At 45.3% G+C, this 19,568-nt stretch overlaps 1 protein-coding gene across 1 annotated transcript in view; it reads right to left on the bottom strand.

The window, feature by feature from the left end:
• DPYD (dihydropyrimidine dehydrogenase) overlaps positions 1–19,568 on the bottom strand; it is a 3,651,715-nt gene that overhangs the window by 1,684,444 nt on the left and 1,947,703 nt on the right. The window contains exon 12 of the mRNA XM_069641531.1: positions 6,634–6,818. Coding sequence (XP_069497632.1) covers positions 6,634–6,818 — 185 coding nt within the window. The remainder of the gene's footprint in view (positions 1–6,633; positions 6,819–19,568) is intronic.

Here is a 19,568-nt window from a genome sequence, read left to right on the forward strand (position 1 = left end):
CCAATATATAAAGAAAAAAAACGTTACGAGGAGCTGGCCAGTGCCTAAATTTCAGCATGGGACAGCTCCATGTAACGTTTTAATGTAGAAAATAAAAGCATCGACATGCTATCTTTTACAGTTAAAAGTACATATCCATTCGATGGAAAAGTACATGGATATGTACTTTTAATGTAAAATATAGAATTTCGATGCTTTTATTTTCGATGCACTTTTTCGATGCATCGTTTTCGATGCAATTACTATAAACCTTCCTGAATTATTGACTCTATTGAAGGGTCATCATGGTTGTCAAAAAGTCTCGCAATTTCAGATTTTAATGTTATCAGCATTTGCATGTTGTGGGGTTCTCACATGAAAAGCGAGAGGAACTTATCTGTTTAGTAATGGCATTTCCTGGTCTTTTTGGGGTACCAGACCATGTGTTTCCTTAAGCCTCTAGTATCAAGTCTTCACTCCAACTGTCAGATAAATGGTTGTCTCGCAGGTACAATAATCTAAACCTGGGTGTACAGCCCCCTGCTTAGTGGAATGTCTCACCTTGTCAATGTGTGCATCCCTTTGGCACTGTGTACCTGCAATTCTCCACAAAGAATGGGGATCTGAGTCTTGATTGGAATCCAGATTTTATGACAGTGGGCCTCATTACGAGGCGGCGGCCAAGGAATGAACCGTTCATTCCGGGCTGCCACATTACGAGTTTGCTCGCGGGTGGTGGTATGCACGTCTTGGCCAGACTAAACGTTCATACTGCCCACCGAGAGCAGACCACGATGGTAACAATGGACCCGTCATTAACAGGTCCGTTGTCAGCATCCTCCCCATTCCCATTGAGCCCTATGGTGGCTAGAATGGGAATGGGGATGTACCAGGTCCCAAAAAAAGGGAATTACCGGGCCCACAAAAGTCGGAATGGCCCGGTTATTCCCTTTTTGCGGGACCTGGACACGAGTTTGGAGGCAGCCATGCTGCTAAGAACGGCATGGCTACCTCCAAACTTGCCCAGTGTGTCTATGATATGTTGAACAAGCCCCAACCCAGACAGATGATGGCCAACAAAAGGGCTGCCTGGCAGTTCACTCTGTGCCCATGAAGTTAAGACCTCCCGACCCCCATGAATGTGGTACAAGGAAAGTGCAAGCACTGCATAGGGTGGCTCAGATTTTCAATGAAGATCATGTATTCAGCAGTGGATTGCGTGGCTTTGTAGTCCCCTGAGAACAATTACAGGAAGTAGGTGAAAGATTCATAGAAGTAAAAGAAGCACTTATGGATGAGAACATTTTGGACACGTGACAGGGAGTACTGGAATAACAGTGGTTGGAGCAAAACTGGCTTGGGCAAAATAGTGGTAAAGAGAAGAGCTCTTTTAGGCTAATCAGGACAGCAAAAATGAAGCATGACAAGGGGCAAGTAACTAAGGATGTGCTATAACAGAGTCAAGAGGGGAAATGTATAGGAAGACTGAGGCAGGGTAAATAGTACAAGGAAAGGGCAGTGTGGAAGGAAGTTGTAACTCAGAGTTGAGGCTCGCATACATGTATCTCTGCAAGTCGTCTAATGCAGTTGTAACATGGAAATGAGACACATGCTTGTTTCTGACATTGCCTGTGAGACACTAGAGCTACTGTTCAAGCTCTGTGTAACACTGCTGCTCTTCAGTACATTCGCAGATAAGAAAACATGGTTGTGCCCATTCTTTGGGTTTTCTTTAAACTAGAGTGGCTATGTTCTTGGCCCTTGTGCAGTGCTCAAGGCCACTAAGGTAACTGGGCTACCATTAATATTTATTTTATTTTATTTTATTCATTTATTTTATTTATCTTCGTTGAGAGTATAACCTTCAATATCCATGTGACTGGTGCATGACATCCAGGGAGGACACTGTAAACTGTCAAAAGCCGCAGAGGTGCTGACACAGCACAGTTATACAAGCGTTGCTATAAGAATGACTTGTGATGGAGCCATTATATAGAGCAGACCACCTAGAATGACTCTGGGTGGACCACAAAGTCACACATTCTGCAGAACATCCCCTGGAGGCACCATGGTGAGCATGTTCCAGGGCTATTACACACACACCCTTCAACCTAAACAGAAGTTTGAATAGTCTCTTTTGAATCCCTATTGCAATCCATTCCATGGCTTGCTGTAGAATCTGCATTTCACATTTTGGAATTCTGGGGAGAAGGGATACCATGGGAAGAGGCCAGACAAAAGGCCTACGCTTGGGAGACCCCAAGACCTACAATCCACTAGTTGCATAAAACAATATCTAAACTATGTTGCTGTGGACCACATCATCCAGAATGCCTTTCCTCTTCAGAACCAAAAAATCAGACTGGCTCCTGAATCTTCCAAACCAGATCCTGATTGGGGGAACCCAAAGGGAATTCCAGAAAATCTGTAGAAGCTCCATTCTTTAAAAAGGGAAGAGGAGATTCCCTACAGTTCCTCTGACTGTTAAACCAGCTCCTACAGCGAGTTGTTTTGGGGCAGCCAGGATAGTATAGGGAGAGAATTACTTTCATCCGTCTATACCTTCCCCTGCAAACTGTTTGTTTCCCCTTACAGACAAACTCACAAGTAGGTCTGCATACTTAAAATTATTCTGGGTGAGTGGATTGAACCATCAAAGTTCACACTTTTGTGTGAAACTGGTCCAGGGAAAGGGTTGCCTGGAAATAGACATCCCAGTGAAACTACTCCATTTCTGTTTCAAAACTCTAGGCAACCCTGTGGGTCAATCATATAAGGAGGGATATAGGGTGCTAACATTCTTCAGGAGCTCTGAGCATCAAAGATCCTTAACTATATTAGTTCAAAGTTATTAAACTACCCTTCTTACTGGTTAATCTAGGATTGAGAATATGTTTGGCTAAATTTCTGGAATCTAAAATCTAAATCTGGTTGACTTACCAACAGGGGAGGTGATATCGGAAGATCGATCCCTGAACTAGGGGATGTAGCTCAGAAAGCAGATACACTGGTCGATCTTGAGGACAATCTATAGAACATCACCTTCGCTCCTCCATACATTGGTGGATTGAGGGTAAATTGGATGTTCTATGCGGAGGCTGTTATTTTGGCAGACCAGACTCAACAGTCTGCAAAGATTAATTAACACCTTTACTCCATATGACAAGCAGAACAACTTAATTAACATCAGGACGACTATCATTCTTAGATCCTGTAAGCAACCTAATAGACCTCACACTTTCACGTGGTCAGTAGGAAATGATAATATTCCCCCCACAGCAGACATCAAATATCTATGAATAGTCTATGCTTCGCACAAAACAAAATCGGATATCGCACAACGGATCCAACCCAAATCAGCACAAAATGCATCACACGTCAAAACTGTGAAATTCTGGACTCTCCTGTTTCACAATAAAACTATTGTTGGAATATTACAATCTCAAGATAGCTTCATCTATATTATATGGGCAGGAGGTTTCCTTCCTGACTAGTGATGTTGGGTGGGATTCTATGATGGCCTTGATTTGGCGGAAAGCTTTAAACTTTTCTGATGCATTCCAATTTCAACACTGAGTTTCAAGTTGGGATTGATATCACTGAGGGGTTGGTTTTGCTGGAAAATTCTGCTACTACATAGAAACCTTTTGTCCCCCTGCCCATGGCTCCCATTTTCACAATTTAACTATACAAAAGGGGGAGTCTGAGGAGGATCCATCAAGACCAGAGATTAGGACCACTCTTCAATTTTCCCCCATTTCACATTTATAGCCCAGCATCTATTAGGCCCATTACATAGCCTTTGGCTAATGCTCCAGACCCCGCAAAGCCACTTGAAGTAGCCAGGTCCAGTGGCTATGTTAGCCCATTGCAGATCCATGGGGAACTGGTACAGCCTGAGACCGCGTTGAATGGCAATTTTGCCTAGGACATTGCTTTTGGCCATGCCACAGTCCCTTCCAAGATATCTAAAAGTACCTGCTGGGTCTGGCATGCAAGAATTGCCAGAAGCCACTTTACATGGACATGCCCCAGGCCCTGCCAACCCACGTGAAGTAGAGGATGATCCTGGCCTGCCATCAGGCCCAGCAGCCATTTTAACCTTTTGTGCTTCCTTGGGGCACTGGCCATGTCCTGCAGCCATGGCCAATGGCCACTTTGCCTGGGGTCCCACTGCCTGCCAAAACATGCAAAGTAGCCCCTCCGCATAGCCTGAGGTCAGGCCCAGTACCCACCTTACACCAATGAAAGTCAGAAGTTGTTTTCCTTTATTGAATGCATTACATTTTATGTGATTCTTTGAGCCTATTGACCACTCACTGCACCAAAGCTGAATTTTGGAGCTGACTGACCATTTTGTCTGTTCATGGAACTTTTTTCATTTTGTGCTGCATTCTTATTTCCACCTAATCTTGTCCCTCTGTCCCTACAGCTTGCTCATGAACAGGGACCCTTCTACATGTTGGGTGGGTCAGGTCATCTTGTGTGTTATGATGAATATTTTTAATTTCATGGTATACTATTATTTGGTTTGGTTGCTCCGAACTTACTGGAAATGTCTCTATCGGTTATGATGTTGAGGCAGTGGATATTTGTGTGACTATATGTTTCACTTTGTGTGTTCTTCTGAGCCTTAAAACCCTGGGGAGGCCACACATCTGAACCTCATTTGAATGTGGTGAGCGTCACAAAACCTTTCTTTGTACAATGATTAACTGCCTGCTTCCCTTTTGTGAGATACGCTGTATCATTGATGTTTGGCCCCATGCGGCTGGGGCCTCCCTCTGGAACAGCCTCCCTGCCACTCTGAAACTTGAGGAGCCCCATCTCCGGTTCCAGAAGCACCACAAAACCTTTCTCTTTGCTTCTGCCTTCTCCTCTCCTCTCCCCTGTTGATTCTACTCTCCCTCGGCACCATGCACCTGGCCACCCTCTGTCCTCCGGGCCCAGGTACCTGCTCATCTTGCCACCCTCACGCACTGCCTCCGGGCCACCCCTGCACTGGGGTCAGTATCTGTACCCATACAGCCCTCCCCTTTTCTTCCTGCACTTTCAGACCTACATGGCCTGCTGCCATAAACCCAGCACTTGCCACTTGCTGGCTGCACTCCCATTGTTTGTTGCCTTTTTATTTATTATTATTTTATTTTTTTTTCCTTCTCGCTCCGCACTCTCCTTTTGTTCCCCCTTCCACGCACTTCTCCCCCTTCCCCCTCTACCCTGCACTTGCACGTTCTCAATGTCACTGGGCCTAGTAAGATCGTTGTTTTTGTTCTCCCCTGTTCCCCTTCCCTTGCCTTGTCGCGCTCTGAAACACTTGTGTATGAGCGCGATAGAAATAAAATATCACTATCAATACATTGCATGCTTCATGCTCCGCTGTGTGCATCACCCTTCAAAAAACTGAGGCAACATTTTAAACGGAATAATAGTTGCACCACATTATACTATATTCCGTGAGTACCCTAACCTACTAATTTATTGTAGTATGTCTGAGAAGACCAAGCTGTCCATATTTAAATGAGTGGCCATAACTCCAACCCCACTGATTGAACTACAATGCTTCTTAAACTTGAGTGTAAGATGGCCTGGCTAAATACAGAAACTGATTGTGCCTGCACCTGTGGCTTCACAGATAACCAAGGATTGTTTGGTTATACAGGACACTCTAACTTTTCCTTTCTCGTATCACTGTTTAGTGATCACAGAACCCCACTTTTGATCCACACTTTTTTTTTCTGTTTGTTCTCCTAGACCTCTGTGCACAGACACTAACAGCCTCGAAAACGTCTGTGTGATACAGGCAACTATCACAGCTAGTGCCTGTAAACAGCACACACTCGGTTAAGGACATCAGGCAGCACCTGTTAGCATTGCAACATGTGTTGGTGTTCATGATTAACTGTTGTGTGTTAGTATTATTTTGAGGATGTATTAGAACAATCGTGGTATGTTATGAAAACACCTTAGGAAATTAAAACAGAAAAGTACATGTTGTAAACATGTTGTGACTAACGGTTTACAGCTTGCATCGATGTTCTGTTGACTGGAGAATGTCCTCTTTCCCACACAATTGTGAACGCTCAATTACATTGAAGAATATGCTTTGGGGAAATGTTCAATAGACGGCAAGGTTGCCGTACTTAGTGGCTCCACTTCCTATTTTTCTTGGACTTCTTCCGAGCCTCACACCTGCATGGTGAAACCAATTAATTAATGTTTTGGCCTATCTCGAGTTTGAATGGTGCAATGCTATTGTTTTTCAGACCAGGTGTGTGACACACATCTAAAATTATAAATTAGACCATTTTCAGATATTGTGGACTAAATAATGCATTTTTCAGGCTCTCTGTAAACCATAAAGTAAAACTTGCTTTTTCCCCTGAAATCATTTTAGATGCTCACACCACTTACCAGATTGGTAGAAAGCTTCAAACTTGGACAGATCACTTGTGATGAGAATGGATGAGAATACAAGTTACAAAGCAAAACAGGTGTTTACTTCTGAAAAGTTCTATGTAACCTTAAATACATTTTTGCGATGGTATAGTATAATGTATCATACACACACAAAAACATATTTACACATATGCTCACCTACTTATAAGTACATAAATAAATGCATTGTGTATTTACATGTTTAACGCAACTTACCTGGATATATTTATGTATGTGCCACGATGCCTGCTTTCCATCATTCACTGATTCTACAGTTGTATTAGCCAGGCCAGCAATGTCACCACCTGCAAACACTCCTGGTTCACTGGTTTCCATAGTTTCGTGGTTTATGTCAGGAAGGCCCCATCTGTTAAACTTGATGGGTGCCATGGCCTCTTTCACTAAAATGAATTGAAAATAAAGCAAAGTGATGACATTTTAAAAGAATGTATTACTATTTGGACAGACAGGTTGTCTGAAGCATAGCATTTTAGTCAGCACTGTTTCACACATGACGTATGACTCCCGATAAGAACGTGTCATATCACGCTGCAAAATATGTGATTCTTAGAAAAGTCACACCACACAAGACCCTCAAGTGTTTTAGGCTATGGCTCTATTACTTTGACATTTGCAAAACATAGTGTTGCATCTATTAAATGAGAGCAATGATTAACTGGATCAATATGTTTTAAATACTATGCATGAAATCGATTTTGAATGTCTGGATATTAATTTGTATTTAATATTGCACTGTACACTGTGTTCCTAGTAAAATATATTGCAACTGTCTGCAAATAAAATAAAAGTGTTGGCAATTTCAATAAAATATGGGTGACTGTGTAAGCCACACACATCAGGACTGTATATATGTTATAAACTTTTAAGTTTACTGAACAACCACTGTCCTGCCAATGCAGATCACGAATGCACTCCCTGGGGAAGACAACACAGACAGGCGCAGATTGCAGCTGCCTCTGTGCTGCTACGTACTTGTAAGTTTCAATGACCAAGTACATTTCACAATTTCCGATGCTCAGGGACTGTTACCAAATGCTAGAATGTTTCTGGGCTATAAACCCCAGATCATTCTTAATGATCATTCACAAACAGGCAACTTCCAATAATTAAGCATTAACACCCGATTTGGTGGCCTGGGTCGGGCGTTATCGGGCTCCGAATTAAACAATTAAAGGCCCCAGTGAAGAGTCCCTGGGCCAATAACACGTGATCCGGCATGCCAGAGAGGGTATTAACGCTATCATCACCCTGGGTTGGCAATCCAATAAGCTGGGTGCTGTCAGCAGTGTATTTTGTTTGAATGAACGGGATGCCACGCTATGTGGCATTCATTCAAGCGAAATACTGTACGAAGATGGCCGCCACGGAGATGGAAGGCGAGGTTCCTTGCGTAGCCCCTCTTCCATTTCCGTGGTGGCCTGGAGGGAGCACAGTGGAAGTAGCAGGGGTGGTGTTTCCTGCACCCACCAAAACCAAAGGTAGTTAGCGAGCGGGTGTAAGTAAAAAAAACAAAAAACGTAAGGGAGGATGGGGGGCAAGTTGCCCGTGTGGGGTGGGGGAAGCAGCAAGCAGGCTTCAAGGAACGCGGGCTGAGATTAGCAGTTTCACCCCGCATTCTGAGCAAACGGATTGGTTGGCTCCCCTACCATGGGTGCTCATGAAAAGTATGGACATGTAAAACACAAGAGGCGTCATATCATTTTGAACAATGTTGCCTTAGTTGTTTTTCCTTTAGTCATGCCACAGAAACCGTCATTTTATTGTTTTCCGGCGTAGGTGTGTGACAATCATCTGAAAATTATTAAGACAATTTTGAAATATTGCAGGATCAATTATGCATGTTTCAGGTTCCCTGGAAACCTAGAAGAAAAACACCTTTATTTCCCCCCCAATCATTTTAGAATGTCAAAACGTTGCCAAATCTGGCATGAATATTCAGATTTCTTCATATCAGTTGTATGCCACATCCTGTGAACTTCTATGGATGAGAATAAAAATTATAGAGCAAAACATGTTTGTATTTTCTTCTGCCAAATTCCATTTAACCTTACATATTCTGATGCTACTATGACGGAATATCATAATATATCATGTGACACAGATAAGGTTACACTTTAAAAGTATTCTACCATCGGTGATGTGTGCTGATCTTATCTAACATAGATGGGTGTTAGCACTTCCCTCATAGTGTAGCAAAACCAAGTCCCACATCAGAGATGTATGTCATCCCAGGAGCAGAGCCCAAAAGCCAGTCCCCATCCCAGCTAACACAGACATATTCTCTTTCACCAGAGGTAGGCCAGCAGGTACGGTCCAAAGTCCTATTTAAGACCACAGGTTCAGTTTGTCAGAGTGTGTTTTTGGTGTAGAAGTTGGAGTAACAGAATGACAATCTTTTATTGTGTACTTGTCTGATGTTTTGGATTTTGCTGTGCAAAATGATGCTGGTTTTCTCCCCCAGAAGATGAGTTCTGCTAGCCAGGCCTCAGTTTCCAATGTATCACGATAACAAAAGTATTGTGCCAACATATGTACCTTCCCTGGGCCCTCTCTACCAATGCACCAGCAGCTAAAATGTGTTTTTGGCAACATGGCAGCTAAAGAGCCAAAGAGCAACATGTGTATTTAAGAAAACAGGCAGCTTTCATTACATTAATTCCAACAGCCCTGGGCTCTTTTTTAACATTGTGCAGCTATGATTCAACTTATATATAACTCTCTATCTCCAAGACCTTGTGGCAGTACTTTAGTAAAATATAAATATTAAACTATGCCTAGTTTTATCTAATGGCTTATCAGTCGGTACAAATATGAAAGGCATACATTTTCTGTCATGTATTCATCAATTGGGGTCATGTGACTCCTGCCGCTGTAAGAGTTTTTGTGTATTTCTGTATGGGGATGGTGGTTTTACACACACATTTCGGCCCAGCCCTGAATAATCCTTTGATCTCTGCTGGGAATGCTTGACAGATTCACAGAGGAGCGTAACATACATCCAGCGTGAAGTATGGGAACTAATGCTTCGAAGGGAGCGCTGTCAAAACAGTGTGGATGTCATGCTGGAGAATAATCACTGGTGTATTGTGATATTATACAGGAAGGAGAGGGGCAAGTATAGTATAGTTTAGGGGAGGATCTTAGCTCAGGTGAAGGGTCCTACCATCATGAAAATTCTTTTATCAGACGTCCTTCTCCTGACCTCTCCCAACTTTCTGCAGACAAGGCACTCTGTGAAGTGAGAACAGAAGGCCAAACACTTGTAACATCCCCCTTAAAGAAGACTTGGAATGGACTACTCTGCTGCAGCAAAATTAATAAATGGGATGTGGGGGCCTTCCAAACCTTAATGGAATCATCTTTGGAATCACCTGGAAGAAATATCCTTAAGAATTCTCTCTAAAGAAGCTTTTAATAGAACCATATTGGGGTGATGTTTGTGCAAAGTTCCCAGCCAAGATAAAGATCTTTAAGGACAGTACAGACCTTTAACCTACCTGCTTCAGAGGAACACTTGAAGTGTCATGCTGCTTGAAAAGTCGGCCTGATGATGCAACACTGGTTGCTGGGACTGTGCCTACTTAACTCCTTAACAGTAAGTGTTCCTGGCAATGCTCCTGGCAGAGAAAGGCAGATGAAGAAATGATCCATTCCCCAGAGAACCTGGATAGGGCCTCATAGCACCCCAGGTCCAGAGAAAGTGGCCTCTGATATATGATATGATATGATATGATATGATATGGCATTTATAACGGGCCTATACACAAGTGTTTCAAGGCGCGACGAGGCAGGGAGGGGGGAACAAGGGGAAGACAGACAACGATCCTACTAGGCCAGGTGTCATTCAAATTGCGCAAGTGCAGGGAAGAAGGGAGAGGGAAAGTGCGTGGGGGAGGGGATAGGGGAAAGTGCAGTACAAGGATAATAGAATAAATAAGATAATGAAACGGGCAGCTGGTGGCAAGTGCGGGGTAAGTGCAGACATAAGTGCTGGTAGGGGGACTGTAGGGATGCAGAAAACAGTCCAGGGGGTTGCCAGGGAGGCAGTGCATGTGTGCAGCTGACAGGGCCTGGACCCAAGATCAGAGAGGGTGGCCAGGTGACCAGTGCAGTTGCAGCCAGGTATTCAGCAGGGGATAGAGGGAGAGAAGGCAGAGGCAAAGAGGAAGGTTTTGAGGTGCTTCCGGAACCGGAGGTGGTTCTCCTCAAGTTTCAGAGAGGCAGGAAGGCTGTGCCAGAGGGAGACCGCTGCTGAAGAGAGAGATCTACCACCAACCCGTTGCTTGGAGAAGCGACTGACCCAGAGGGAGTTGGAGGCGGATGAGCGAAGAGCGTGAGAAGGAAGATATTTGGGAAGAGAGATTTGAAGATAATGTGGCCCAGGCCCCAGAAGGCCTTGTGGACAATACAAAGGGTTTTGAACTTAATCCTCGCAGCCACGGGGAGCCAGTGTAGGGATTTCAGTCCTGGAGAGATATGATCCCTGGGCTTGAATCCAAGGATAAGTCTTGCAGTCCTGTTCTGGATAAGTTGAAGAGGGCAGAGAGTAGAGGCAGGCAGATTTAGATAGAGGCTGTTACAATAGTCCAGGCTAGAGAGAACCAGGGCTCTGGAGACGGTGAGCTTCTGGGGGAAGGAGAGGAAAGGAAGAATACCTCTGAGGAGGTGCAACTGGTAGTGTGACTTCTTAGAGACGTCAGAGAGGTGAGGAGAGCAGGAAAGAGTGGACTCGAAGATGACCCTGAGGTTTTTAGCCTTGCAGGTGGGAGCCGGAAGAGGGCCAAGAGAGGCTGGCCAGAGAGCTGCAGGGAAGGAGGCAGTGGGTGTGCCGATGAGTAGAATCTCAGTCTTACTGGCATTAAGGCAGAGGTCATTGGCGGCACACCATTCCTGGATAGCAGAAAGACAGTCAGAGATGAGGGAAGGAGAGGAGGAGGCTGAGCGAAGCCTGAAAATGAGCTGGGTATCATCCGCATAGCACTGGAAATTTGGGCAGAGAGCGGTGATGCGGTGGGCAAGGAGTGCCAGGTATTGGTTGAACAGCCAGGGAGAGAGGTTAGATCCTTGAGGGACACCACAGGTAGAGAAAAAGGTATCAGAGAGGAAGGACCCAAGTTGGACCTGGGAGGGTTGGTCGGAGAGGAAAGAAGTCGGCCACACCAGAGCCTGACCAGTGATTCCCAGGTTATCACAGAGCCGGTTGAGCAGGATGGCATGGTTGACAGTGTCAAAGGCAGAAGAGAGATCAAGCAACATGAGGACACAAGGGGTGTTAGAGTCAAGATTGGAGAGCAGGTCTTCACGGATGTTCAGGAGAGCAGTTTCCATGCTTCTGGAAGCTCTGAAGCCAGACTGATGGTCATGAAAACAACCAACAGCTTTGGTGTGGAGATTAAGCTAGGAGATGGCCAATTTCTCCAGGAGCTTATCTAGGAATGGAGTAATGGAAACTGGGCGATAGTTAGCCGGGCAAGAGGGGTCGGCAGAGGGTTTCTTAAAAAGAGGGTGCAGAAGGGAGTGCTTCAAGGGGGTTGGGAAGACTCCGGTGACGAAGGAGTGGTTGCAGAAATCAGCCAGGGCAGGAGCCAGGGAGTCGATGTGGTCCTAGATAGTTTTGGAGGAACAGGGGTGAACCTGTTTTGACAAAACTCTCATAGATCGGACTTGTCTAGAAACCTCGTCTGGGGAGAAAAGGGGAAAGGAAGAGAAGGAGGGAGGAGGAATGGCTGCAGGAGGCCAGAGGAAGAGCTGGAAGTAGGGGAAAGGAGGGAATAGGTGGAGAGTGTGGACAAGATGTCCTGAGTTTTAGAGATGAAATGAGAGGCCAGTGCAGTGCAGAGGGCCTGGAAAGGGACAGGGGAAGTAGAGACTGCGGCAGGATTGACCAGTTCTTTGCAGATTCTAAAGAGTTCAGCCGAGTTGTTAGATGCCGCAGAGACGCGGGCTTGGATATGAGCTCTCTTCTTGGTTTGCACAGAGAGCCGGTATTGCCTTTGCAGCAGGCAGCAGGCCAGTTTGTCAGAGGATGTACCTGAAGCACGCCATTTCCTCTCTGCCACCATACAATTACGTTTTAGGGTGGCGAGGTCGGAGTCGTACCAGGTGTTGCACTTGGCTTTGGGCTTCAGGCCGATTCTCATGACAGGGGCACGGGTATCAAGAGTATCAGAGATGGCGGAGTGGAGCATGGAGAGGGCTGTGTCAGGATGGGAGTCAGCCAAAGGGGAGGGGGCTGAGAAGGTGCTGGCGAAAGCCTCAACTGACACGCGCTTCATGGGTCGGATGACCGAGAAGGTAGATGGCAGGGATGGAGGTAGCTTGGTCTGAAGGGTAGGGAGGGTGAGGTGGGAGGATAGGAGACCGTGATCACTCCAGGAGAGAGGCGTGGAGAGAGGATCAGAGAGGGGAAGGTTTGAGGATATCAGGACATCCAGAGTATGCCCTGCAGAGTGAGTCGGGCCAGAGGGGAGAATAGTGAGTGAGCGAGAGACGCAGAGGTCGCGAAAGAGTACAGAGGAAGGACAGGAGGTACTCATCATGCAAGCTGGCTTGAGCACCTTGAGTCACTGCTTTTGACATTCTACATTTTCAAATTACTTTAAGCACCTTTGAGGCACCAACAGATTACAAACGGCCTGTTCCCCCATCTTCGTTGAGATGCAATTGAATTGTCACTGCAGAAATAAATTGCGGAAATAAATTGTGTCATTGGGGCGAATGAGTCACTGAAGAAGTTAAATCACTGCATGTCCGCAATCAAGCCTTCAAACCATGTATGCAGACCCACATCCATGTGTGGATCTGCACATTGTCACCTGTTAGAAGGTTCATTGAGCCGGGCCACTTGTTCACTTGCCCGCTGGTAGCAGTTTGTCAACATTGCTCAACTAGCTTAAATCAGGCTCTACTCACCCGAAAACATTCTGGTGGCCAGCTTCATGCTTTTGCACCCCATTGTTAGGGAGAATTCTCAAAAATGTGCTAATTTCCCTTATCTGTTGAGACCCCCAGCAAATCTGCTGGCTTTTTAGGTCTTTCATTTTTACCTGGAAAGAGTGTGAGCCTTTTCCCCCACTCTTTCATGTGTTTTGATGTGTGTTTTACTTTTGTGTTTTTTGGATATGGAGTTTTAAACAACTCCATAGGCATTATCTTTTCTTGTGTGTCACACAGCACCTTCCATGCAGTGGCACAGGGATGTTTTTCAGATTTTACAAGGTTTAAATGCCTTCTCTGGGATGACAACTGTCTCCCAGTGAATGTAAAGTTAAATTGAATTTGCTAGTCTCTTTGAATTGCTAGACCCAGCACACAATGCCTTACAGCAGAGTGCTGGAGGGAATACCTAGTATTCCCTATGCCTAGAAAACTCATGCAGCACTCAAATGCTACCCTTTCCTCTCAGAATGGCTGGTGGCAGTGGTATTACCATCATTTTCCTGACCGCAACACGTTTAAACACTTCAGTAACTGAAATCCACCAGATCCATGTTTTTCAAGATTGCGTCTGAGCACCCTGTGTAAAAACAGGATCTGATCGACTTTTTCCACCATTTCTTTTTGTAAAGGTCCTTATAGTGTTTGTCTCTGAGCGCCCAACCCGGTTTGGTCCCTTTGTTTGTCAGCCTTTGGCGGGCTTTAGGACTGAAGTCCGCCCTTGGCGTCTGAGTGCCTGGGGTGGACAGGATGTGAGGGAGGTGCCTGAAACTCCCTGTGCTTAGTCTCCTAGGACACCCAAATGCACTCTGGCTTGATTGGCTGGCTGACTGTCCGGCAAGGACAACCACCCTGCTGGGTGAGTGACAGCTAGGCTGGAATGACTGGGAGCAAACTGTTTAAAAGCAGGTCTCTGGGACTTGGAAGACAGAGTCGACCACTGGAACGAAAGAACCGAAGACGAGCTGAAGGAAGACAACTGCTGCAACTCCTGGACCGTTGGTTTGCCCGGTGAAGCCCTGCTGCCGAACCGAATTACCTGAAACTGCCTCGACAGAGAAGCCCCTTAAAGACGACTTCTTCCTTTGAGCTGGTGGGAACAAGCAACGTGCAAGCCACCTGGAAATCGTCTCTACACTGGTCGAATTTTCTTCAGAGTGCTGTTGAAAACTGGATAGCCAGTGAGAAGGATAGCAGCTTGTGGACTTTAAGGCACTCACACCTTAAACCAACATTTTGACAAGCTTGTGGATCTGTACCCGTGCAGTGCAGGTCCCTTGCAATGTCCTCCGTCTTGTCCCCATGACTAAGGCCCAGGAAGAGCGAGATCTGCAGGAACTGCCAGGAACAATTGCCTCAGCTACAGCTTTTCTTCATTACAGAGGTACTGTGCAAATGCAGTTGAGAAATCCTCTCTGCTGCGGTGAAAGTTTGTGAAACTTTCCCAACTATGGAGTCTTGATCGCTCCTACCCCAACATATAACTCTTTTTCATGCAAACTACTTCTAAGAACATTGGCAAAGACTTAAACGTTTACTACCAGAACTGTGCTATCCTATCCAAGACACTGGTCCATTGACTTTGGCCCAGGGCTATTGAATTGAAATGCCTCTTGTAGTGAACTGAAACTATTTGACCTGCCTAAGAAAGTAATTGTGGTTAATTATTATAAGTTGTGTCTTTTACTCCCATTTGAAGTTACTGAAGTGTCATTTTGCTCTCACCTCTGGGGAGCCTAACTTGTTCAGAAACGTATTAGTTCAGTACTGAAGTGTATTATAGTGTGATATTGAGCTGCGTATTGCTAGTGGAATGTTTTGCAACTGAATGTGTAAATAAATTAATATTGTTTTACCAAGAAACCTTGAGTAAGTGTTTGTTTGAACCACTGTGATTACAAGTCCTTTGTGTAACATCTTATACTGCTCACATTCCTCTTGAGATAAGCCTGGCTGCTCAGCCCTGCCACCACAAAACTGGGTAATACAGACTTATATCAACGGTGAGATTGTGCTTACACCTGTAGTCTTAATTGTGTATAGTGTTCACAAAGGGTACTGCATGTAATTCTGCCTAACACCCATAAAGATGTTTATAGAAATAAAACGTTGCTTCTGTCCCTCTGGACTTCTTCAATGAGCCCGAATGATAAGGCACAACTTTGTATCTTAAAATACATATTTATGATTTCAAACATGCTACAAAGAATATGTACCTGCATACCACTGTACTTCGTACCCAAATCGCCCCCTCCACCCAAAGGTGTTCATGATCTGAGTATTTGTGTATCCCCTTGCAGAGCTGAGTGGCTAGACGTTCTAATAGTTTATTTGTCGTTTTGGTGCAATTACAATCTTATATCTACATTAACTTGATTGAACATCTCTTATTTTGGTATCATAGTACAAATGTTGTTTGGATGCTTCCTTGTTGTCCAACATGCTTTTGAAGGCTATAGCATGCCCTCACAGCCCATGATAGCTTAAAGGGGTGGAAAAGGTTGACTGGTCTAACCACTTAGTCATGCCTTTCAACATCCAGCACACCACCCCAGTCAAGCACTCCCAGCAGAAACCCATCAGTCAAACCTTCAGATCCTTCAAGATCTTCCCAGTGGAAGTCCTCATGGAAGACCTCACCAACCTCCACCTCACATGGATCGAACACCACCAACTGAACAATGACTCTTTACTGTAAGCACTTAATGCCACCCTCTCAGCCTCCATCAACGGACACATGCTGCTGAAACAACACACCTCGCATCCTGGACTCAAGAGCTCAAGCTCAGCAAAAGAGTAATCAGGAAACAAGAGAAAACCTGGCACCACTCCAAGACTGCATCCAACCTGGTGCTCCTCAAGGAACTCCAAGCAACCCGCAGACAACTAATCAACACAGCCAAGGCCTCCTACTATCAGAACACTATAGCAGAAGCCAATAACAAAAGCAGAGCCATCTTCAAAGTGGTTGAGTAATGCCTCAACCCCCCAACCTGACCCTGCCACACCGCACTACATCAAGAAATCCACCACCATCTTCATTGACAAAATCAGCCCGATTTACCACCTCATAGACACCAGCTATGCATCCACAGGCCCACCTCACACCCCCCTCACAAAATCTCCACATCCTGGATAATGTTCAAACACTCTATAGACAGGGCCTGGTAGAAACCCTGGACACCCTCAAAGCCACATCGTGTACAGACAGCATCCAGACAGCATCCATCCTCAAGACCCTTCCTCCAGAATCTCTTCTTCCCTAACTGGAGGTCATCAACAGCTCCCTAACTCAAGGCACCTTCCATTGACCCTAAAGACAGGAGAAATCCTCCCTTTACTAAAGAAACCCACTCTTGAAACAGACAACCTAGGTAACTATCACCCGATCAACCATCTTCCATTCGTATGTAAGATCATTGAAAAAGCAGTAGCCGCACAACTGCTGAAACACATCAACTCCAACAATCTCTACCAAACCTACCAATCCTGGTTCAGACCCAGATGCAGCACGGAGAGGGCCACCATACAGACAGATGACGACACCCTCAACATCCTTGATGATGGCCACCCCTGACGCCTGGTTATACTCAACCTCTCGGTGGCTTTTGACTTAGTACACTACCAGGCACTCACAGACACCCTACATCAGCGCATAGGGATCAGCAACCTTGTCTTACGCTGGTTCAACCTGGAAAGAGTGTGAGCCTTTTTCCCCACTCTTTCATGTGTTTTGATGTCTGTTTTACTTTTGTGTTTTTTGGATATGGAGTTTTAGACAACTCCATAGGCATTATCTTTTCTTGTGTGTCATCGCAAACCACCAGCAGTTTGACTCCTCTAGATAGCCAATGCTTTCTGTCACCTGTGAAGTCCTGCAGGGTTCCATCCTCTTCCCAGTGATCTTCAATCAATAAATGGAGCCAATGGGAGCCCTCCTAGCCACACAAAACCTCCACATCCACCAATACGCTAACAACACAGCTATAACACAAGATTGACTCCATCGAGGACATCCACAGGCTCAAAACCTGCCTCTCGCTGATTCAGTTTTGGATGTCCATCGCATACTTCAAGAGAAACCCCTACAAGACCAAATTCCTACTCCTCACCAACAACACCAAACACCCAGACATACAGACCTGGTTATCAACCATGAACCCTAAGGGCTTCACAGCCAAACTCACCTCCTGCGGCAAGTCCCTCGGGTTCCACATCAACAAACACCTCTCCTTCAAGACACACATAGATTGATCGCACAGTCGAACTTACCAGCAAGGTGTCCCAAATCAGAATTGGTGTTTTCCCAGATGTACTCGCCTTATGTGCGAGCAACACATAGTTGAAGAATATCACGTGAAATGTAACATTAATCTGTGACCATAAGGAATGATTTAAGAAAAATATATATTGTGTGAAAGATTAAGAAAACAGAACAGTTATCGATATTCAGACTGGACTGTAGTCATAGATCAGACATATGTACTAGAGACCTGAGGAAGAGCAAGGCTAACATCAGCAAGGTTTAAAACATGTGTTGACTCGATACTCTGATCGAATTTCTCTAGGCATAAAAAAAAAAAAAACTTTAATCATGCAGTTTGGTATTAAATGGAACTTTATTTGTGATCAATTAAAAATGCATTCAGTGTTTTCAATTATAAAAAAGTAGAGTTGCTTTTTGAAACCAAGACGTAGTAGATTTCCATGAATCCTGAGGGCTTCACACTCAAGCTCACCTCCTGCGCCAACTCAACAGCTTGTTATCAGCTCTCCCTCCTGCAGAAAGACTATGGCTGCCTCCAAACCCACACCGACTCCGCCCTGGTGAATAGAGCTATTACCGCCCCATTCCAAGGTTGTCGGGGGCAGTAATTCCCCATTCACCAGGGCCCTTCCCCATTCCCATTTGAGCCTCTCTAGGGCTCAATGGGAATGGGGAAAGCGCTAATAACGGTACCGCAAATTGCGGTACCGTTTTTAGCACCAAAGTTCCTTTGCGGGTCGCGTCCTTAATGCCTGGTAGAACCAGGCGTTAAGGGAGGACCCACAAAGGGAACTCGTGATAGGGCGGAAAAGGGATTACTGGTACCGGTGCCCTTACCGGTACCGGTAATCCCTTACTGCCCGGGTCGTAATGAGGCCCTAGGGCTTCCTCCGTCGGGACTGCTTTACATCCATCATTCAAGCACAGGTTCTATGCCACATGGATGTGAGCAATGCCATTCTCAAAGCCTGCCATCATCCTCCTTTGTTCCCCTGCGAAGTGGCTGCCCCTATATGCCTCATCAAGGGTCTACGCCAATATGACCACATCACCCCAGCCCTCATCGACCTTCACTGGCTCCGACTGCATGCAGAAATCAACTTCAATTCTTGCTGCATGATCTATAAGGCAGTCATCCTGAAGTCACCCAGCTACATTACAGAGAAAATTTCTGGTGGACAGTGCACCACCAGAAGCCAGGACACATGCAGGCTTGAAATCCGCTGCTACAAAAAGGAAAGGACCAGAAAACAAGCCTTCTCTGTCCATGACCCAAGACTATGGAATCCCTCCCCATCTGCATCAGACTCGCCCCATGATCCTACAATTCAGAAAAAGAACTCAAGACCCACCTCTTCAAGGAGTCGTTCACCCTCGAACCCCAGACCATCATGTTGCCCCCACAACACCTGACTCGCTAGACGCTATCCGCCCCTCTCCTCCCCACCACCATATACAGCTTTACCCCTCCTCTGTGCCCCTCTGTATCCTACCCCACACTGTATATCTGCTCTGTTGTTACCTCTGAAAAGCGCTCCGTTATACATAGAATCTCAAAGCTAGGTCCACGCTCAATAAATGCCATAATAATTATACCATAATATAGCTTTATAGATGTGTCGCGAGGGCCCTACTAGGCATGAAGAGCCCAGAAGACTGAGTTAACTTAACAAGGTATGAGGGACCATACTACCTGGTACAGTCCGAGCTGTTGGTTTATAAAGCTATTAGAACACCCTCAGTATTTTATTAAGTTAGAAAAAACACAAATGACTATTACATGCTGCAGAATACATTTTTCTACTGGGGAAAAGGGTTGGAGGATGGAAAGGAATGGTTTGTCAAAAATAACATCTATTTTACATTCAAGTGTGTGGTGTGAGGTTGGCATCATGGAAGGAGACAGAGACAACAGATAAATGTATAA

Source organism: Ambystoma mexicanum, chromosome 1q, assembly GCF_040938575.1.
Source record: "Ambystoma mexicanum isolate Mex_15411 chromosome 1q, UKY_AmexF1_1, whole genome shotgun sequence".
Lineage (NCBI taxonomy): Eukaryota > Metazoa > Chordata > Amphibia > Caudata > Ambystomatidae > Ambystoma > Ambystoma mexicanum.